General features: G+C 40.3%; 1 protein-coding gene across 1 annotated transcript in view; it reads left to right on the plus strand.

The window, feature by feature from the left end:
- Positions 1-24,014, plus strand: part of LOC126195257 (tetratricopeptide repeat protein 21B-like) — a 269,874-nt gene that overhangs the window by 22,266 nt on the left and 223,594 nt on the right. The window contains exons 2-3 of the mRNA XM_049933782.1: positions 5,207-5,564; positions 13,222-13,389. Of these exons, the coding sequence (XP_049789739.1) occupies positions 5,214-5,564; positions 13,222-13,389 (519 nt within the window). The 5' untranslated portion in view covers positions 5,207-5,213. The remainder of the gene's footprint in view (positions 1-5,206; positions 5,565-13,221; positions 13,390-24,014) is intronic.

Here is a 24,014-nt window from a genome sequence, read left to right on the forward strand (position 1 = left end):
TTGGACCTACTGGGCATTGAACCCTGGACCTTTGGATAACTGCCCTGGACACTTAACCACCACTAATCTGCAACATATAAACAATCATTTTATGAATTAACAGCATTACCTGCCAAATAGATGACACTGGTAAATAAGTTTAGTAATGTTACCAGTTTTATTTTAACAGTCCAAACGTGCAAAAATACATTGGCCCTGTATCAAAATCTTAGACAGGAATGCAATGAAAGATAATAACAGTAATATATGTTTTCTGCATCATGTGCTGATAAAAATATGTTGATACTTTGAAGACTTGACCACGTGGATCCATAGATAATTCTTTTGTCTCTACAGACAAAGGATGTGATAAATTAAGGCTCTATTGGATTATTATAGAACACAGCATACACATTATAATTTTTATAAACCATATGAGGCACCAGATCTGTTGGAACTGTGAATGTATGGAACGCTGTTGACACTGGTGCTAAAATTTACCTTGACACTTTATAGCAATGTTGCAGTACATCGAGGAGCTCAATGTAGGCTTCACACAACAAGACATCTATCTGTCTTCCATTGGGATCATGTCAAGTTTGTTTTTGTGTATTCATGATGTCAGCTAAACATTTTTGCCAGACTGGGATCCGAATGCATATATCCTTCTTCAGCCTCCCACAAATGTTCAATTCTCGTATTAGATATATAATACACACTAATTGCAATATTGTGCAGATTTTGTTGTGTGCAATGCTGTTATGGATTTTATTGAACAATTTGTTTTGCATTCAACAGTGGAGGCTGTGAATCAGGACCATACACGCAAACACACACTGGGTGTTTATAATTAAACTGACAGTGCTCCAAGTGCTGCAGTGTGGACTGTATAGATCGCAGGATGCTGAAACACCATAACTATGTTCGTTAATCAGTGCACTTGTGAAATATACTGAAAAAAATGATAGCTCCACTTTCTGCTACTAGGTGAAAATGTGGCACTGTAAGCAGTCAGAATGTGGTGTGGATACAGGAAAAAAAAACGAACGATTAAACACATGAAAACAATGGTTCCGGCATGTTTGTTAGGATATGGTCACAAGTTAGAACCTGCGTTCAGTATGGTCTTTTGACTCGGCAACATGCTACAAGAAAAGCACCCATAACACGGCGTGGTTGACTGTTGCTCGCAGCATATTTGGTGTAATAAGAGTGAAGTGTTGTCGTATGCTATCCTTCAGATGAGGAAAAATCCAGATACATCCCTTATAAACACAGTCTTTGAGGAACTCCACAACCAGAAATCACATGGATTTAGGTTGGGGGTTCTGGAAGGCCTCACATCCTGAAATTACCTAGAGATGATGGGGTCATTACCGAAGGTTTCTCAAAGCAAGCATTTCACCTGGCAAGTGACATGTGTGTCACCCCACCTTGGATGAAAATAATGGGGTGGCCTCAAATGCATTCTTGCAAGGCTGGAGTCATGTTTCACAAGCAGATCCTTATAACATGCAGATGTCACTGTACACCTAACAAGTGCACGAGGTGTCATCCCCTTGAAGCAAAACAGACTGACAGTGAAGGAGCTTTTTAAACCACATCACATAATCTGACTGCAGTGGATATTCCTGCACAACATATGGCAGATTAAAACCTCACATGGGACAGTTCTATCCATTCACAGTACCATGCAAGGTAAAATTGCCTCGTCCATCTGAAGGATATTCCCTGACCACATGTCATCCATTTTGAAGTGCACCAGAAAATGGAAGGTCAAAGTCACAGCATTGTAGTATACTATATTTTTACTAAAGTTCAGTCTTGATCACACTTTTTTTTTTTTAATGATATAGGTAACCGGTTTCGGTTGTTTTTACATAACCATCATCAGACCCATCGCTCCCTTAGGATGGTAGGCGGAGCTCTCCTCAGCTGCAGTTAACTTCGTAGCAGCTGAGGAGAGCTCCGCCTACCATCCTAAGGGAGCCATGGGTCTGATGATGGTTATGTAAAAACAACCGAAACCGGTTACCTATATCATTGAAACATAAATGGTGTGATCAAGACTAAACTTTAGTCAAAATATAATAATCTATTGATCACTGTATTCAAAAAATGTTTACCAAAATTGTAGTATACATTGGGGCTTCATTTGTTGCACATTGTGAATCTTGTAGGGACACCATTATAAAATGAGCTTCAAAATCTAAAATTCTACCATGTGGCTTCCTCTTTAATTTCTTACCCCCATTCCATATTCACCTACTACGTCTCCTTCTCTTCCTTTTCCTACTATCGAATTCCAGTCACCCATGACTATTAAATTTTCGTCTCCCTTCACTATCTGAATAATTTCTTTTATCTCATCATAGATTTCATCAATCTCTTTGTCATCTGTGGAGCTAGTTGGCATATAAATTTGTACTACTGTGATAGGCGTGGGCTTCGTGTCTATCTTGGCCACAATAATGCGTTCACTATGCTGTCTGTAGTAGCTTACCCGCACTCCTATTGTTTTATTCATTATTATACCTACTCCTGCATTACCTCTATTTGATTTTGTATTTATAACCCTGTATTCACTTGACCGGAAGACTTGTTCCTCCTGCCACTGAACGTCACTAATTCCCACTATATCTAACTTCAGCCCATCCGTTTCCCTTTTCAAATTTTCTAACCTACCTGCCCAATTAAGGGATCTGACATTCCACACTCCGATCTGTAGAATGCCAGTTTTCTTTCTCCTGATAACCTTGTCCTCCTGAGTAGTCCCCACCCGGAGATCTGAATGGGGGACTATTTTACCTCCGGAATATTTTACACAAGGGGATGCCATCATCATTTAACCGTACAGTAAAGCTGCATGCCCTCGGGAAAAATTACAGCTTTAGTTTCCCCTTGCTTTCAGCCGTTCGCAGTACCAGCACAGAAAGGCTGTTTTGGTTAGATCAGTCAATCATCCAGACTGTTGCCCCTGCATCTACTGAAAAGGCTGCTGCCCCTCTTCAGGAACCACACGTTTGTCTGGCCTCTCAACAGATACCCCTCCATTGTGGTTGCACCTACTGTCTGTATCGCTGAGGCACACAAGCCTCCCCACCAACGGCAAGGCCCATGGTTCATGGGAGGGGGGGGGGATATTTAGTTAAGAAGAGAAAAGTACATATTCACACTGTTCAGAGCGGATTTATTGAAGAAACAATACTAATACTAATAAGTGTACGAAGGGCACACAGTTGACGAGAAATTTAAGTCATTGGTGAGGGCCAATGAAAGTAGAAATCATAAGAGAAATGAAAGCCATGCACTATGTACAAAAAATACGAAGTTCTAAGAACAAAGCCAAGGAAATTTTTACCACAGTTAGGCATCAAGCAAATAAAAAAGTCACTGTTGACAGTATCTGTGAGACATAGGACATTAGATTCAAATAATTAGGCACTAAATTCAACAAAAGCTTAACACTATCCGAAAACAGGTGAAAAATGGATGATTGAAAGCAGATTCATTTGATTGAAAGCAGATTCATTAGACTTAATTTGAAACTCCACCAGTATAGTACATGTACTGACGTACTATCACCTTCCTCCTCTCTTCTGACTGCCTTGAGTTAGTTTTCTGATCAGTCAATGTACTGAGTAAGATGATGCAGTGGTAAGATGGTGTGAAATTCCAAGTCACTAGAAATAAAAATAATCTCCATAAAGACCCCATATCACTCTCCATTGTTGAAAAGTGCTGTGTATTATAGCACAAAAGTCTTGTAACAAGTTGCCAGCAAACATTACACAGGAAATTGGAAGTGAACGGGTTTGTTTGAGGCATAAGAAGTCACGTAAATACTGAAAAATCTAAACTGGCAGTTGCTTAAAAATGTAAGGTTCAACCAGAAAATAAAGACAGTATAGTGCTACAAAATGAAAAACACAACATTAATTGGAAAAAGTAATATGGTATGTTACATACACAAAGCTTCCTTTACTTCTGTACATAATTGCCTCCTTCATTTAAATGTTTGCTGGATTTGGTCATGAGCTTAAGGATTCCCATGTTATATTCTTGTGCGGCCAGTTCATTAAGCCAAATGGTCACTATGATCAGTGTAAATTTTTATTGTGGGACTAAAAGAAAACTGTGGCGAGCCATCCAAAATGTGGGATGAGGAATGCTTTTTTTACAAATTGTTCTTTCCTATAGTCCAGACCTTGTTCTTAGTGATTTCCACTTTTCCTGAAGCTGAAAGAGTTTTTGGACGTTAAGTGTTTTGAAAGTTGAGGAAAACAGTGACCACCTGGCTTAATGAACTGCCAGCAGAAGAGCTTATAACATGGGGATTCTGAAGATCATGACCATATACGACAAATGTTTAAATGTAGGAGATAATTATGTAGAGAAGTGAAGGAAACTTCATGTATGTAATAGAATTTTTTTTCCAAAAATGTTGTGTTTTCATTTTGTGTAAGTATATGGCCTTTCTTTTCTGGATGACCCTGTAGATGCCAATGCCGATGAAATCCTACTCACAGAGTTTTGAGAACAGGTATTGAGTGAGCAATATAAGAATGTACTACAGCTTCCTTCTGTAGCAAAGTCAGGGTGAGACTGGTTTACATGCACATAGAGGCATTTAAGGTGTCATTCTTACTGTGCTTCATATATGGAATAAACCCAAAATAATTGGTACAGTGAGATTTTCACTGTACCATGCACTTCACATTTGTTTGCAAAATGTGAGTGTAGATGTAGACACAGAATCTGCTAAGTCTTGTACCACTGTAAAGTTATCCTAGGATGAATATATTAATATACCATAATATTGCCCTACATGATAAAAATAGAAGCTGTGTTAGATACACTTTTTTCAATACAAGAGGTTACCATTGAGTAGTGCAGGATTACATTTTGAATAACTTAACTCTGATTTTAATGTGGGCCGCACAGTGTACTGTTGCAAGAAAAGTAATCCGACCTCAGAATTTGAGGTAAGATCAGAAAGTACTGTTGAGATTATTAGATGTGAAACAAAGTGCCAATACTTTTAAGTTTCATCAACAGAAGAAATCCACATGCAAGAAATATACTAAAATTTTCACTTGTACTAAGCCCCTCTATAGAGAGGGAGTAAAGTCTATAAGTGGACACTCTTATATTTAGTTTTACCTAAATTGTACAGAACTAAGAAGTATATATATTTTTTCAAATTGTTTAAAAATGTGATCAACAGGTAGAGGATGACTGAGTCAACACATGATCTATGGGCAAGTGTCCATTTCTTGATCCGGGAAAAGCTCTATCGCTCCGCTTACACTGCAGCGGCCAATGGACTTCAACAATTTCCTAGAGATACAGTGCTTCGCCTTTCTAAAGGTGTTGCCTTGCTATTAGAAAGTCAAACTGCAGAATCTGTTCGTGCGCTGGAGGCACTGGCAGCCGATGTTGTGTCAGGACAAGCTCTGGGACCTTTGATAGCCCTGGCTGCTGCACACAAGGCCTGCGCTGTTCCTGACCATGAAGCTTTGTCAACAGTGGAGGAACGCCTGGCTGATGAGAAGAAGAAAGCAGGAGAAAATAGTTTGTACCAGGTGAGTAACTGGACCTTTCCTAAGGGATATTGAGATGTTCATTCTGCTCATTTGCTCGTTTTCAGTGTTTGCATTCTATTGCGAGCTGGAATTGTGTGCCATGAACTCCATTTACTTCTAGTGTCAATTTGTTTGCAGTGTTCTTTACAACGATGTATTACATGGATATGAAGAAACAAAAGAAGTTGTACAAGATTTCTAATTTTTGTGAATGATAATTTATCTACACTGCTTGATAAAAAATAGTGAGGTTCCCAGATTACATGGTTGGGACTTCCTACACAGACACCTTTGGCGTATATGTAAATGGCTAGAGTTGCAATTCTTGGTGACAGGTAGAAAGGCCTCAAGATTGCATTAGTGTTGTTCATGTTTAGCGTTGCCACTAGTCCTGGCAGAGTATACAAGGAGAGGGAACAACATCAGATGTTGAGTGGTCACTGTGAATATCATGGAGATGGTGCTTGCTCATGTGAGACAGCATTATCAGCACCTGACAAAGTTTGAAGAGGGTTCAGTGTGGATCTCCCATTTGGTCGGCTGGTCAAATCGTGCAATATCTAGATTTGTGAGACATTCAGATGTGACAATAGCCTGATATTGGACTGCATGGGAGTGTGAGGGCAGGCATACTCAAGTGTCGAGGTTTTGGCTAATTACATCAGACCACCAAAAGGGAGGATTGCCATATTATGCACCAAGCACAATGCAGTTGCTTCTCACCTGTGCCAGCCATTTGAGAATGAGTAATGGACTCCCTGCAACATTCTTTGTCATCAGGCACCATTAGTCCAATGCGTAGGCTGCCAATATCACTGCAATTCCAACAGCTGACTTTTTAATGGGACTGGTAATACGGACTGCTGATGAATGGTGTCGCATTGTGTTCAATGATGAATTACGATTCTCTACTACCTTGAATAACCATTGTCGGGGAGTATGGTGGTGACCTGGGGAGAGGTACCATTCTTTGAAGGTTGTGGAGAGGTATGGCGGTGTTACTCCTGCAGTCATTGTAGCCATCGGCTATGACTTCAGTTCATGTCTGGTAATGATTGTGGCAACTCTGGCAGCACAACGGTATGTCACAGATCATTGTCGGCGAGTAAGGCGGTGACTTCAAGAGAGGTGTCATTTTTCCAGTGTTTTGGAGAGGCACAAGAGTGTTACTCCGGCATCATGGGAGCCATCGGGTATGACTTCACTTCACGTCTGGTTGTAATTGTGGCAACTCTGGCGGCACAGCGGTATATCACAGACATAGCGCCTCCTCTTATGTTACCTTTTACATGACACTATCGTAGTGTTATTCTGCAACAAGCCACTGCTCGTCCACACATGGCATGTCTCTGTATGAACAGTCTGCATGAGGGTGAGGTACTCTCTTGACCATCAACATCCTCAGATCTGTCCCCAATAAAATGTGGGATCAGCTTGGATGCAGAGTCTGTCTCGGTGCCAGTATATGGGATTGCAAGGACTAGTTACAAATGCTGTGAGCTTCAGGAAAGTACACAGTGTCTTTATGACACACTTCCAATCAGTGCATGCATCCTGGCCAAAGGGGTGCAACATCATGCTAATCAGTGGGCTCGTACTGCCAAGTTCTTTGTAAATTTGATTTGATTTTTGATTATTGAAATAACATCACCTGTCAACTAATTAAGTTTTATTTCACTTCCTCCTCCCTTTCTGGGTGGTCCACTTTTCCCTCACTCAGTGTAGTATAGATGAATAATAGCAGTGGGAATCCGCAGCTCGATTCCTAGTGGATAGTGTTGCTACCTACGGTTCACGAGGTACCAGGTTTGGTTCCTGGTCAGGTCAGGGATTTTCTCTGCCTGGGGACTGGTGCTTGTGTTTGTCATCATTTCATCATCATTCAAGAAAATGGTGAAACTGGACTGTGACAAGATTGGGAATTTGTACAGATCCTGATAATCGTGTTATTGAGCGCCCGACAAACCAAACATCATTATCAAAGATCATCATAACACTGAGATACAAATCTGAATCATTACTCATTTTGATGTAGACAATACATAGGATGTCACTGTCATAATGATCTTTACTGAGCAAAAGGATAAACAGTAATTTTTGAAGAAATTCTTTCCATCATAGGATTAGCTTGAAACAACTATATGCTGTAAAATAAATCAGCAATGTGAACGGTTATTGCTCTTGTTCAGTTCATACCATATAATTGAGGAAATCATTTCTGTCCCTCTGCTGGGTCTATAAGAGCTAGTTTCTTCATGCAGTTCATGCATTTCATTTTTTATAACTGCACCGAATATGCTACAGTCTCTTAGGAAACACTAAGATGAAAATGATGCTCTGCCACTTCAGATGTACTCACACAATTTTGTGTAGTGTATCTGTTATCAAATTCAGATAGTGTTGTTCACTTTGAATGTGATTGTAGGAAAGATAAAACCACTTCTCCATTTGCTTATTGTAACCCCCCCTCCCCCCCTGCCCCCCTTCCACCTCTGCCCGATGAACCATGGGCCTTGCTGTTGGTGGGGAGTCTTGCATGCCTCAGCGATACAGATAGCCATACCTTAGGTGCAACCACAATGGAGGGGTGTCTGATGAGAGGACACACAAAGTGTTGCTGGGCTAACAGTCTGGATGATTGACTGATCTGGCCTTGTAACATCAACCAAAACGGTCTCGCTGTGCTGGTACTGTGAACAGATGAAAGCAAGGGGAAACTATAGCCGTAATTTTTCCCAAGGGCATGCGGCTCGTCTGTACCGTGAAATGATGATGGCGTCCGCATGGATAAAATATTCCGAAGGTAAAATAGTCCCCCATTTTGATTTCCTGGCAGGGAATACTCAGGAGGATGTCATTATCAGGAGAAACGAAACAGACGTTCTGTGGATTGAAGCACAGAATGTAAGATCCCTTAACTGGGCAGGTAGGCTAGAAAATTTAAAAAGGGAAATGGATAGGTTAAAGTTAGATATAGTGAGAATTAATGAAGAGAACAAGACTTCTGGTCAGGTGAATACAGGGCTATAAATACAAAATGAGAAAGCGGTAATGCAGGAGTAGGTTTAATAATGAGTGATAAAATAGGAACATGGATAAGCTACTATTAACAGCATAGTGAATGCATTATTATAACCAAGATACACACGAAGCCCACACCCACTACAGTAGTACAAGTTTATATGCCAACTAGCTCCGCAGATGACGAGGAAATTGAGAAAATGGTTGATGAGATAAAAGAAATTATGCAGGTAGTTAAGGGAGCCAAAAATTTAATACTCATGGGGGAATGGAATTCCATAGCAGGAAAAGAAAGAGAAGGAAAAGTAGTACGTGATCATGGACTGGAGGAAAGAAATGAAAGAGGGAGCCACCTGGTAGAATTTAACACAGAGCATAGTTTAATCATAGCTAACAATAATCTTGGGAGAAGGTTGTATTCGTGGAGGAGACCTGGAGACACTGGAAGGTTTCAGATTGAGTATATAATTGTTAGACAGAGATTTAAGAACCAGATTTTAAATTGTAAGACATTTCCAGGGACAGATGTGGACTCTGACCACAATTTACTGGTCATGAACTGCACATTAAAATTGAAGAACCTGCAAAAAGGCAGGAATTGAAGGAGATGGGACCTGGATAAACTGAAAGAACCATAGGTTGCAGAGGGTTTCAGAGGGAGCATTAGGGAGCGATTGACAAGAACAAGAAAGAAATACAATATGTGGTGGTTCTTTTATGTATTGGTTTTTATATATTATGATAAGTTGGAGTTGTGTTATTCTGGCTGCTTCTCAACTGGAAAATTATTTTCGTCAGTGACTTAGTTGTGGTACTTCTCGCAATTAATTTTCCCGACACGATGTTTTTATATTAAAAGACACCACCAACACACACAGTTCCAGATATATGGCTGTATTTTTTGTTATTGAGATTGGCTTTTGATAATTATTTTGTGCTATTATGAAAATGCAAGGCTAAGGAGATTCTCGCAATTCCTGTTACGCGGGGATAAAAAAAATTTACTGGAGTCACTTTACTCAATTATGATTCAATATTGGAAAAAGTGATTACGTTTACTTTTTTAAAGGAAAAACTACTAATGAGAATTCTAATACATTTACATTTATTTTTATTTGTCAAAATTAGCAGATATTAATATATCTAAAAACAAAGATGATGTGACTTACCAAATGAAAGTGCTGGCAGGTCGACAGACACACAAACAAACACAAACATACACACAAAATTCAAGCTTTCGCAACAAACTGTTGCCTCATCAGGAAAGAGGGAAGGAGAGGGAAAGACGAAAGGATATGGGTTTTAAGGGAGAGGGTAAGGAGTCATTCCAATCCCGGGAGTGGAAAGACTTACCTTAGGGGGAAAAAAGGACGGGTATACACTCGCACACACACACACACACACATATCCATCCACACATAAGATATTAAGATATTTATTATGACTCTAGGCCTTTATCATTTAGGACAGTGGTGATGACCCCTATAAAATTTGCATAAAATTTTGTAATAAATGACTTCATGAATATAGAGCTGTTACAGAAAAACATCAGTCCTTTTAAGTAATAGTTGATTATAATTAGGCTAAATATTACACGAGACTTACACGTTTTTGTGCCTCGTTACAAAATGCCTTCTTACACTGCGAAGAAACGGAAGGAAAGAGAGAGCGATCTTTTTGCAAAATAATAGAGATTGCAATTACATTCACAGATCATGATAATTGATTACAGAGTTTGATATTTTTCTGTGATAATACAGGGTGTACATAAAGTCCGAGAACACTTTCAATTATTTATTGCACAAGAACCAAACATTGTCCAGATATCATACATATGCCATTTTGAAGAGAAACTCAGAAAGTTTTTTTTCATATATACTGCCACAGCATAGTTTGGTAGTTTGCCGATAATCAGCGCTAGTCGCAAACATGATGAGTTTAGGTGCGGAGCGAGCTGTTTCATGAAATGGCCTCCCCGATCACCAGATCTCACTTCGTATGACTCTTTTATGTGTGGACACATTAAAGATCTGGTGTATGTATCGCCTCTACCACATGATTTAGCAGAGCTCCGGGAGAAAAACGGGAAGCAACTGCCACAGTCGACGATGCCATGCTGGGACAGGTATGGCAAGAATTCGATTACCATACTGATGTCTGCCAGATCACTCATGGTTCGCATATTGAATGTTTGTAAAAAGGCAGCAGAGGATCAAGTACGTAAAAAGACAAGGGCTTTCAGGAATCCTTGGATAACACAAGAGATATTGAATTTAATCGATGAAAGGAGAAAATATAAAATGCAAGAAAAGAAGCAGGTGAAAGGGAATACAAATGTCTAAAATGAGACCAACAGGAAGTGCAAAATGGCTGACCAGGAAAATTGCAGAGGAAAACTGTAAAGATATAGAAACATATATCACTGGGGTCAGATAGCTACTGCCTCCAGGAAAATTAAAGAGATCTTTGCAGAAAAGAAAACCACCTGTATGAATATCAGGAGCTTAGATGGAAAACCAGTCATAAGCAAAGATGGAAAAGGAGAAAGGTGGAAGGAGTGTATAGAGGATCTGTACAAGGGAGATGTACTTGAGGGCAATATTATGGAAATGGAAGAGGATGTAGAGAAAGATGAAGAATTTGGCAAAACACTGAAAGACTTAAGTTGAAACAGGACCTGGAGTAGACAACATTCCATTAGAGCTACTGATAGCCTTGGGAGAGCCATCCATGACAAAACTTTTCCACCCGGTGAGCAAGATGTTTGAGAGAGGCGAAATACCCTCTCAAAAAGAATATAATAATTCCAACTTTAAAGGGAGCCGGTGTGGACAGGTGTGAAAATTACTGAACTATCAGTTTAATAAGTCAAGACTACAAAATACTAACATGAATCCCATACAGAAAAATGGAAAAAGTGGTAGAAACAGACCTCAGGGAAAATCAGTTTGGATTCCGCAGAAATGAGGCAATACTGATCCTATGACTTCTCATAGAAGATAGGTTATGGAAAGGCAAACCTAAGTTTATAGCATTTGTAGACTTAGAGAAAGCATTTGACAATGTTGACTGGGATACTCTCTTTCAAATTGTAAAGATGGCAGGGGTAAAATACAGGGAGAGAAAGGCTATTTACAATTTGTACAGAAACCAGATGGCAGTTGTAAGAGTCAATGGACACAAAAGGGAAGCAGTGGTTGAGAAGTGAGTGAGACAGGGTTGTAGCCTATCCCCGATGTTATTCAATCTGTATATTGAGCAAGCAGTAAAGGAAACAAAAGAAAAATTGGGAGGAGGAATTAAGGTCCAGTGAGAAGAAATAAAAACTTAGAGGTTCGCCAATGAAATTTTAGTTCTGACAGAGACAGCAAAGGACTTGGGTGAGGAGTTGAATGGAATAGACAGTATCTTGAAAGGAAGATATAAGGTGAACATCATCAGAAGCAAAATGAGGGTAATGGAATGTAGTCAGATTAAATCAGGTGATGCTGAGGGAATTAGATTAGGAAATGAGACACATAAAGTAGTAGATGAGTTTTGCTATTTGGGGGAGCAAAATAACTGATGATGGCCGAAGTAGAGAGGATATAAAATGTAGACTGGCAATGGCAAGAAAAACGTTTCTGAGGAAGAGAAATTTGTTAACAGCGAGTGAAGATTTAAGTGTCAGGAAATCCTTTCTGAAAGTATTTGTATGGAGTGTATTCATGTATGGAAGTGAAACAAGGACGATAAACAGTTTAGACGAGAAGAGAATAGAAGCTTTTGGAATATGGTGCTACAGAAGCGTGCTGAAGATTAGATAGATAGACCATGTGACTAATGAGAAGGTACTGAATATAATTGGGTCGAAGAGAAATTTGTGGTACAACCTGACTAAATGAAGGGATTGGTTGGTAGGACACATTCTGAGGCATCAAGGGATCACCAATTTAGTACTGGAGGGAAGTGTGGTGGGTAAAAATTGTAAAGGGAGACCAAGAGATGAATACAGTAACCAGATTGCAGTAGTTACTTGGAGATGGAAAGGCCTGCACAGGATAGAGTAGCATGGAGAGCTGCACCAAGCCAGTCTTTGTACTGAAGACCACAACAACAACAACTACTTATGATTCTTGTCATACCATGGAAATATTTGTGTGTCTTCCTTACGATGGCACATAGCTTTGTTTACTGGAAATCTGCTTAAGCATATAATTTATTTTATATATCTATATGAAGAGCTCTTATGATTTTTCCTTAAGCAAGAATGTGTGACAAGCCATAATTATGAAATTAAAAAGTAGATATTTTGTATTCGATGTCTTTATTTATTTTTGCTACAGCTGTGAATATATAGAAACATGTGTATTTATGTAGAGTAACAAACCTTTTGTGAAATTTATGATGAAAAAAAAATGAATAATTCCTGTATGGGTATTATCACATGATCTGAATGTTGTTATTTTATGCAACAAAAACATGAAAAATTAAACTTGGAAGATCACACTTAAAATAATGACTGACCAGCTACATTCTCAGAATGGTAGAGAGCTCAGCATGAATAACACTGACGCTGTAGATAATTTTCCATATGTAATGTAATAAACAAAAAATCCATGGATGTTTAATGAAATCATCTTAACATTTCGTGCAGGCTGTGTTTGCACATGTCTTATTGGGACAGTATGATGCTGCACGCGAATTGGGTGGCTTACTGCTTCGAATTTCTTCTGCCTCCTCTGATGCGCTCTCATTGTGTGGATGGGCTGAGCTGCTCGCTGCTTCAGGTGACAAGAATCTCGCTGAAAAATATTTTCAGCAAGTAAGTTATTTTTTATGTATTGTTATTCATATGCTGAGGTAAATCACTCCCTATTTTTTGTTTTCTTTGATCTGTTATTTATTTATAGATAGGGCTAATTTGTAGGATTGTTATGAATTATAGTTTGTGCATAGTCTTTTGTTGGTTGAAAATTTTGTAACTGATGTCCTGATGTTGATGAATTAAATCTTTCTAGGATTGTTTCAGTAATTCTTTTTGCCTTGTGCCTGTTTTTCAACTAGTTTTATGTGGTCATTCTACCTCAAAATGACCTGTTTGGGTAGATTTAGATATGTGATGATAATGACTACAGATTAACATTACTTGTTAGTTGACACATCATGCCTTGGACTTGGTTCCTCCAATCAGAGCTCTTAATGTCACACATGAACTGTCTGCTGTTGCCAGTATGCCCCAACAAAGCATCACTTCTTGTGTAGTTTTCATGTCGTGTGATGTGCATGATGAGTTGATGTTGGCCACTGGTGGCAGCCAATTTAATTGCCGCCAGCCACAACAGCCAAGAAGTACTTTCTACCAGTGTTCGCAGTACACTTCCTATTGTCTGAGACTTAACTGCAATGTGGCTGACAGGTGGTGTGACACTGCTACAGCACCACATGACAAATGTCTAACAAGTAGTTTCAGGCAGTGTATACTATCAGTGATTTATTGGTTGGTTTGTTAGTTAGTTTCATGTTCCATGGACCGTTTGCACAATGCTGATGGTGTAATCAAGCAATATCGTGTCTATTGACCTATTAACACATATTATACACATTTTATGGGCAGAACATTTAGGAGATGTAACACATGTACTAAAGAGACTGCATACAATATACTTGTCTGTCCTCTTTTGCGCACTGCTGCGTGGTGTGGAATCCTTACCAGATGGGTTTAATGGAGTACACCGAAAAAATTTAAAGAAGGCCAACACGTTTTGTATTATCAAGAAATGGGGAGAGAGTGTCATGGACATGATGTGGGATTTAGGGTGGATATCATTAAAACAAAGGCATGTTCATTGTGGTGGGATCTTCTCATGAAATTTCAGTCACCAACTTTTCCTCGCCAACTTACATGGGAGAAACAATCATCATTATACAATACAGGAAATCAGAGCTCACACAGAAAGATATAGGTGTTTGTTTTTTCTGCGCACTGTTCAAGAGTGGAATAATAGGGAATTGGTATGAAAGTGGTTCGATGAATCCACTGCCAGGCACTTGAGTGTGATTTGCTGTGTGACCATGTAGATGTATATGTAGTTATATAAAAGATAAAGTTATATTCAATTTGAAGGTTGGTTTGAACACTACAGCACCTTATTAAGCTTATTCTATTGCAGATGGTATGCTATTGTTATCCTCTGGCCTCTTAACTGACTTTCCCAGCCAGTTATAAGGACCCCTTTAGTTTGTTGTGGCCCCTGGACCTTGGTGCAGTTTGACATTTTTCACCTAACAAGTTACAACCAGAGATGGTAAGTGACAGAAGTCCTACTACCATTGGGGATTGAATACTGGACTTCTACTGCTTCGCTAATTTGATGGGCAGCTGCCAGTGTTTCACAGTAATTGTTGATCGTTTTTCTGTTTATGTATGTTTCACAACTATAATACGCTGGCCAACCAGACAGTTCTGGGAAGGATTTTATTCCTGGCATATAAGCTATGTCATTGGAGTAGCTAAGCTTGCATAATGAACTAACAACTGTAAACAACTGATGTGCATTCAGCCAGTACGTTATGAGCTGACAGTGTTAAGTAGTAGATGTGTGGCTGTAGTGTGTCATTGTTTCACATACGCAATGGAGGAATTTCTTCATATTAAGTGTTTAAGACATCTTCAGAATTTTTGAAGAGGAGAAATGTGGAGTCCTGCCCACTCGTCTTGTATAGGGTGCCTAAAGGTTGCTGCGTTCTCGGAATGCTATGCAACAATTCAAGCAAATAACATTGGCAGTTTTATTTCAATAAAGCATATTGATAATACTTAACTTGTATGGACAACGAGTGTCCTGCAGACAGTAATGTTCTTCACTAAAGACAATGTTCATACAAATTTGACACACAGTTTGTGGATCACTGATAACTGCTATCATAATGTTCTGTGCTAGGCCTGACTGCATACTGTCCCGATACTAAGCAGTCAATGCCGGCAGCAGCAGTGCTTTTATTATCATCTTGTAGAGGCCGCTCCTTTCATCGTGCAGTGCTAATCAGCATATCAGTGGCTGATGTTGTTTCATCGCCTTCTCTTCACTTGCGTTCTTTATCTTCATTCCTGTGCTTGTGGTTATGCCAGAACATTCTCCCCCCCCCCCCCCCCCTCCCAAAGCGATGGACTGTTGTTGTGTAGGTAAGCTGACCACTGTGGGGGAGGCAGGAGTGTGGACACATTGCCGGGCCAGAAGCTGTGGCTGCAGGGGACGTCAAGCTTCCAACCGTACCCCACCACCTGGCCTGCGCTCTGGCGGAAAAAATGTCGTCTGGAAAACGATAGGAAGCGTATGCGTCCACCTTCTGCTGCCATGAGAAGGTGACTGCTGTGGTTTTGGTGGGCCCAGCTCTATCGGTAGGATGAGAGGAGGCGGAGGAGGTGAAGGCTTTGTCTCCATGGGGTCATCCTGCGGTGTAGAGAGTACACCCTCTGGCAGTTGCTGCGGCCATGCTGTCCTCTGGATCTGTGAAACTGGGGGACGAGAGACTGAAAGATCATCATGTACATGACAAAGGCGAAGTTGATTTTGATGGTGGTGCTGCCAGCCATCTGGACCTGAAAGAAGATACAAGCAAGCGCCAAGTCAACGGACGATCTTGCCTTGTGCCCACTATCTGCTGCTGCTAAAAACCGTGTAAAAGACAATATCATGCAGCACAAAGCGATAGTTGCAGCCTTCCTTTGGTGCCAGATGCTGAGGAGGGTGGAGCAGTTTCTGATAGCGGCGGCCATGAAGCAATTTTGCTGGCAATTGTCCATCTCATGGGTGCAAACGATATGAGGCAAGAAACAGTTGCAGTGCTTGATCTGTGGTGTGTGTGGAGCGAAGTTTGGCCATCAGCTGCTTGAATGTTCTGACAAAACATTCAGCTTCACTGTTTGACTGTGGGTGGTACGGTGCACTAGCTAGATGCTGTATGCCATTGCATTCACAAAGTGCTTCAAATTCATTTGGCATGATTTGAGGTCCGTTGTCTGACAATATTACTTCAGGTAAGCCTTCTAGGCAAAAAATCGATGACACCACCTGAATTGTGCTACAGGACGTTGTCGAGGTCATTGACTCTGCAAAAGGAAATTTGCTGTATGAGTCAACCACAGTGTTCCAAAAAGGTCCTGCAAAGTCTATGTGCACACGTTGCCATGGCGAGTGCGACTTAGACCATGCAGAGAATTTTTGTGCTGGAGCGGACTGATTTCCCGCACATGAATCACACTGTGGCGTCATCTTTTCTATTTGGGTGTCCATACCCTGCCAAGCACAGTGTCGATTTGTTAAGTGTTTTGTATGAACAATACCCCAGTGCCCTTGGTGAAGTAATTGCAACAGTTCTTTTTGGAAAGCCTTAGAGATCAACACATGAGTGTCCACTGTCATTCTGAACAAGAATCACACCCTTCTGTACAGCAAGGCTATGCTGACATGCAAAGTAGCAGCGCACGACAGTGTTCTTTATGCTATGCAAGGTACAAGGACAAGATGTGCAAATGTATGTTAGCAAAATGTTCAAATCTGAATCAGCTTCGGTGACCTGTTCAATTTTTATGTAGTTCAGTGGAAAAGACTGGAGCAATTCAGAATCTTGAGCATCGACGTGACAACAAGATGCAGCAGAAGTGTCAAAGTCTGTATCAGGGTCAATTGGAAGACGTGAAAGTGCATCCACGTTACCATGTTGAGCTGTCGGACAATACACAATCTCGTACTGGTATTGAGACAACAACAAAGCCCATATTTGCAATTTTTGGTCAGTCCATACAGGAATCGGTTTCATTGGATGAAACAAGGACTGCAAAGGCTTGTGATCCGTTACTAAGTAGAATTTTCTGCCATACAAATAGTGGTGGAGTTTGGTGACACCATACACTATAGCCAAAGCCTCTTTTTCACTTTGTGAATAGTTACACTGAACTTTGGACAACACTTTTGATGCAAAAGCAATAGGACTGTCTTTATCACCAAGCCTGTGCGAAAGCACTGCACCGATTCTGTAAGAGGAAGCGTCAACCTGCAGTACAACTGGTTTTTCAGGATTAAAGTGAAATAAGCATCAATCACTGCGCAATGCATCTCTAAGTTTTTGAAAATCTACTTGGTTTTCATCTGTCCAAATAAAGGGGACCTTAGTGCGACGCAAGCGATGCAATGGAGCTGTGATTCGTGCAGCATTCGGTATGAACCGAATATAATAGTCGATTTTCCCTAAAACTGACTGCAATTCTGTGATATTGCAAGGAACTCGCAAATCTCGTATGGCTAACAAATGCGACTGAAGAGGTTGTACATCTTGACTGTTTATGACATGACCAAGATACTGCAACTCAGGTTTAAAAAAATCACACTTGTCCAGTCTATACTTAAGTCCTGCCTCAGATAATACACGAAAAAAAGCACATAAATTTGCCATATGTTCTTCAGGTGTATGGCCTGCTACTAGAATATCATCCAAATAGTTCGAGAAGTTTGGCACTTGTGCTGTCAGCTGTTCCAAATACTGTTGAAAAATGGCAGGTGCGGAAGCACTGCCAAATGGCAAATGCAAATATTTGAACAAACCCAAATGGGTATTTACTACACACACCTTTTGAGATTTCTCATTGAGCAGTATTTGAAGATACGCGTTGCACAAATCAGTTTTTGAAAAGTAGCATCCAGCGTCTAATCTGTCCATGAGATTCTCTGAGCGTGGCAATGGATAACTATCAATGACAGTTTATGGGTTGACTGTAGGCTTAAAGTCAACACAGAGGCGAATGAGACATGAAGGTTTAGGGAGCAAAACTGGTGGACTTGCCCATTGACTAGCTGATATGGGCGCAATAATTCTGCTGTTTTGCAAGTCTTTAAGTTCAGCAGCGACTTTGTCCTGTAATGCAATGGGGACAGTTCTGGTCCATGAAAATTTCGGCTGAGCATTGTGTTTCAGAGTAATATCTGCAACAAAATTGTTAGCTTTGTCTAAACATTCAGAAAAGAGTTCTGGGAATTCTTTTACCAAGCTAGCGACACTGTCTTTTATATTGAAGGCAAACACTGACAACACATTGTCCTGAATGTTAAAGCCAAACAAATCAAAAGAATCAAGACCAAATATGTTCTCACACTCGCATTATTGTAGCTCTGTTAAAGTCATTGTTCACATATGCGAGCCATAAATGGCAGGCAAGGTTCATTTTCCGAGCACGGGAATGTCTTGTCCGTTATAAGCCATCAGCTGGATGCTACTTTTAGACAGGCATGGGGAGCCTAACAGTTCATGTGTGTGACGATTGAGCAATGTGATGGAGGCAAACTGAAATTTCCCATATTTTCCACAAATAAATAGATGAATAAAAAGCTTATTTCACTGGAGTATCACTGAAGAAACTGCATGCTTGCCTGTTGCAGACTCGGAATATACTGCATTAATGACATGGGCCTTGTGACTAGATTTTTGTGTTGTTTTTGTTGTGGTCTTCATTCCTGAGACTGGTTTGATACAGCTCTCCATGCTGCTCTATCCTGTGCAAGCTTCTTCATCTCCCAGTACCTACTGCAACCTACATCCTTCTGAATCTGCTTAGTGTATTCATCTCTTGGTCTCCCTCTACGATTTTTACTCTCCACGCTGCCCTCTAATACTAAACTGGTGATCCCTTGATGCCTCAGAACATGTCCTACCAACCGGTCCCTTCTTCTTGTCAAGTTGTGCCACAAACTCCTCTTCTCCCCAATTCTGTTCAATACCTCCGCATTAGTTATGTTATCTACCCATCTAATTGTCAGCATTCTTCTGTAGCACCACATTTCGAAAGCTTCTACTCTCTTATTGTCCAAACTATTTATTGTCCATGTTTCACTTCCATACATGGCTACACTCCATACAAATACTTTCAGAAATAACTTCTTGACACTTAAATCTATACTCGATGTTAACAAATTTCACTTCTTCAGAAACTCTTTCCTTGCCATTGCCAGTCTACATTTTATATCCTCTCTACTTCGACCATCATCAGTTATTTTGCTCCCCAAATAGCAAAACTCCTTTACTACTTTAAGTGTCTCATTTCCTAATCTAATTCCCTCAGCATCACCCAACTCAATTCAACTACATTCTATTATCCTCGTTTTGCTTTTTTGATGTTCATCTTATATCTTCCTTTCAAGACACTATCCATTCCATTCAACTTCTCTTCCAAGTCCTTTGCTGTCTCTGACAGAATTACAATGTCATCGGCAAACATCAAAGTTTTTATTTCTTCTCCATGGATTTAAACTCCTACTCCGAATTTTTATTTTGTTTCCTTTACTGCTTGCTCAATATACAGATTGAATAACATTGGGGAAAGGCTACAACCCTGTCTCACTCCCTTCCCAACCACTGCTTCCCTTTCATGTCCCTCGACACTTATAACTGCCATTTGGTTTCTGTACAAGTAGTAAATAGCCTTTCGCTCCCTGTATTTTACCCCTGCCACCTTCAGAATTTGGAAGAGAGTATTCCAGTTAACGTTGTCAAAAGCTTTCTCTAAGTCTACAAATGCTAGAAACTTAGGTTTGCCTTTCCTTAATCTTTCTTCTAAGATAAGTCGTAGGGTCAGTATTGCCTCACGTGTTCCATTATTTCTACGGGATCCAAACTGATCTTCCCCGATGTCGGCTTCTACCAGTTTTTCCATTCGTCTGTAAAGAATTCGCGTTAGTATTTTTCTGCTGTGGCTTATTAAACTGATAGTTCGGTAATTTTCACATCTGTCAACACCTGCTTTCTTTGGGATTGGAATTATTATATTCTTCTTGAAGTCTGAGGGTATTTCGCCTGTCTCGTACATCTTGCTCACCATATGGTAGAGTTTTGTCAGGACTGGCTCTCCCAAGGCTGACAGTAGTTCTAATGGAATGTTGTCTACTCCTGGGGCCTTGTTTCGACTCAGGTCCTTCAGTGCTCTGTCAAACTCTTCACACAGTATCATATCGCCCATTTCATCTTCATCTACATGCTCTTCCATTTCCATAATATTGTCCTCAAGTATATCGCCCTTGTATAGACCCTCTCTATACTCCTTCCACCTTTCTGCTTTCCCTTCTTTGCTTAGATTTTTGTGAGTGGGTGGAATTCTTATGTTTGTTCCTTTGCAAACATATGGATTGTATATGTCCGTTCTTACTACAAGCGCAACACTGAGCTTGTCGGGATGGATGATCTTGGTACTTGTGCCGTGAGTAACACCTAGGGAAGACTTAATTCTGTTTGCCTGTGTAGCCGCCTGTTTAGCGAACTGCTTACGCGGCGTGGAGGGCTGTTTACTCGGCATGGCCAGTGTAAGCCTCCGCAGGATGGGGCGATCGCAAGCAAGGGACTCAACCTGACAAATAGCTGGCTGTTCAGATTTATGAGTCGACGAGGCACCGGAATTATACTGGTCCAGTATTTGCACTATCTTCTGAAATGATGGATAGGACTGTTTCAAAATCTGTTCTCTGAGTTTGAAATCAGGTCATTGTACATGATCGCATCATGAAACATAATATCTGAATATAAAGCACCCCAAGTACAGTTGAATTTGCATTACCTTGTCAAATGCTGCAAATCTGTTACCCACTCGTGATATTTTTGTTCTGGCCATTTTTGCAAGTAAAGAATTGATACCTAGCTGCTACCACATTCACTTGTTGGTCATAATAGTGAGTTAGTGATGGTACCATGTCATCGTAAGCAAGTTCACTTGGTGTGTTGTTGTTGTTGTTGTTGTTGTTGTGGTCTTCACTCCTGAGACTGGTTTGATGCAGCTCTCCATGCTACTCTATCCTGCGCAATCTTCTTCATCTCCCGGTACCTACTGCAACCTACATCCTTCTGAATCTGCTTAGTGTATTAATCTCTTGGTCTCCCTCTACGATTTTTACCCTCCACGCTGCCCTCCAATGCTAAATTTGTGATCCCTTGATGCCTCAAAACATGTCCTACCAACCGATCCCTTCTTCTAGTCAAGTTGTGCCACAAACTTCTCTTCTCCCCAATCCTATTCAATACCTCCTCATTAGTTACGTGATCTACCCACCTTATCTTCAGCATTCTTCTGTAGCACCACATTTCGAAAGCTTCTATTCTCTTCTTGTCCAAACTGGTTATCGTCCATGTTTCACTTCCATACATGGCTACACTCCATACAAATACTTTCACAAACGACTTCCTGACACTTAAATCTATACTCGATGTTAACAAATTTCTCTTCTTCAGAAACGATTTCCTTGGCATTGCCAGTCTACATTTTATATCCTCCCTACTTCGACCATCATCAGTTATTTTGCTCCCTAAATAGCAAAACTCCTTTACTACTTTAAGTGTCTCATTTCCTAATCTAATCCCCTCAGCATCACCCGATTTGATTTGACTACATTCCATTATCCTCGTTTTGCTTTTGTTGATGTTCATCTTATATCCTCCTTTCAAGACACTGTCCATTCTGTTCAACTGCTCTTCCAAGTCCTTTGCTGTCTCTGACAGAATTACAATGTCATCGGCGAACCTCAAAGTTTTTACTTCTTCTCCATGAATTTTAATACCTACTCTGAATCTTTCTTTTGTTTCCTTTACTGCTTGCTCAATATACAGATTGAATAACATCCGGGAGAGGCTACAACCCTGTCTCACTCCTTTCCCAACCACTGCTTCCCTTTCATGCCCCTCGACTCTTATAACTGCCATCTGGTTTCTGTACAAATTGTAAATAGCCTTTCGCTCCCTCTATTTTACCCCTGCCACCTTCAGAATGTGAAAGAGAGTATTCCAGTTAACGTTGTCAAAAGCTTTCTCTAAGTCTACAAATGCTAGAAACGTAGGTTTGCCTTTCCTTAATCTTTCTTCTAAGATAAGTCGTAAGGTTAGTATTGCCTCACGTATTCCAACATTTCTACGGAATCCAAACTGATCTTCCCCGAGGTCCGCTTCTACCAGTTTTTCCATTCGTCTGTAAATAATTCGCGTTAGTATTTTGCAGCTGTGACTTATTAAACTGATAGTTCGGTAATTTTCACATCTGTCAACACCTGCTTTCTTTGGGATTGGAATTATTATATTCTTGTTGAAGTCTGTGGGTATTTCGCCTGTCTCATACATCTTGCTCACCAGATGGTAGAGTTTTGTCATGACTGGCTCTCCCAAGGCCATCAGTAGTTCTAATGGAATGTTGTCTACTCCCGGGGCCTTGTTTCGACTCAGGTCCTTCAGTGCTCTGTCAAACTCTTCACGCAGTATCTTATCTCCCATTTCATCTTCATCTACAGCCTCTTCCATTTCCATAATATTGTCCTCAAGTACATCGCCCTTGTATAAAACCTCTATATAGTCCTTCCACCTTTCTGCCTTCCCTTCTTTGCTTAGAACTGGGTTGCCATCTGAGCTCTTGATATTCATACAAGTGGTTCTGTTCTCTCCAAAGGTCTCTTTAATTTTCCTGTAGGCAGTATCTATCTTACCCCTAGTGAGACAAGCCTCTACATCCTTACATTTGTCCTCTAGCCATCCCTGCTTAGCCATTTTGCACTTCCTGTCAATATCATTTTTGAGACGTTTGTATTCCTTTTTGCCTGCTTCATTTACTGCATTTTTATATTTTCTCCTTTCATCAATTAAATTCAATATTTCTTCTGTTACCCAAGGATTTCTATTAGCCCTCGTCCTTTTACATACTTGATCCTCTGCTGCCTTCACTACTTCATCCCTCAGAGCTACCCATTCTTCTTCTACTGTATTTCTTTCCCCCATTCCTGTCAATTGTTCCCTTATGCTGTCCCTGAAACTCTGTACAACCTCTGGTTCTTTCAGATTGTCCAGGTCCCATCTCCTTAAATTCCCACCTTTTTGCAGTTTCTTCAGTTTCAATCTGCAGTTCATAACCAATAGATTGTGGTCAGAATCCACATCTGCCCCTGGAAATGTCTTACAATTTAAAACCTGGTTCGTAAATCTCTGTCTTACCATTATATAATCTATCTGATACCTTTTAGTATCTCCAGGATTCTTCCAGGTATACAACCTTCTATTATGATTCTTGAACCAAGTGTTAGCTATGATTAAGTTTTGCTCTGTGCAAAATTCTACAAGGCGGCTTCCTCTTTCATTTCTTCCCCCCAATCCATATTCACCTACTATGTTTCCTTCCCTCCCTTTTCCTACTGACGAATTCCAGTCACCCATGACTATTAAATTTTCGTCTCCCTTCACTACCTGAATAATTTCCTTTATCTCGTCATACATTTCATCAATTTCTTCATCATCTGCAGAGCTAGTTGGCATATAAACTTGTACTACTGTAGTAGGCATGGGCTTTGTGTCTATCTTGGCCACAATAATGCGTTCACTATGCTGTTTGTAGTAGCTAACCCGCTCTCCTATTTTTTTATTCATTATTAAACCTAC

Source organism: Schistocerca nitens, chromosome 7 (assembly GCF_023898315.1).
Source record: "Schistocerca nitens isolate TAMUIC-IGC-003100 chromosome 7, iqSchNite1.1, whole genome shotgun sequence".
NCBI classification, from domain to species: domain Eukaryota; kingdom Metazoa; phylum Arthropoda; class Insecta; order Orthoptera; family Acrididae; genus Schistocerca; species Schistocerca nitens.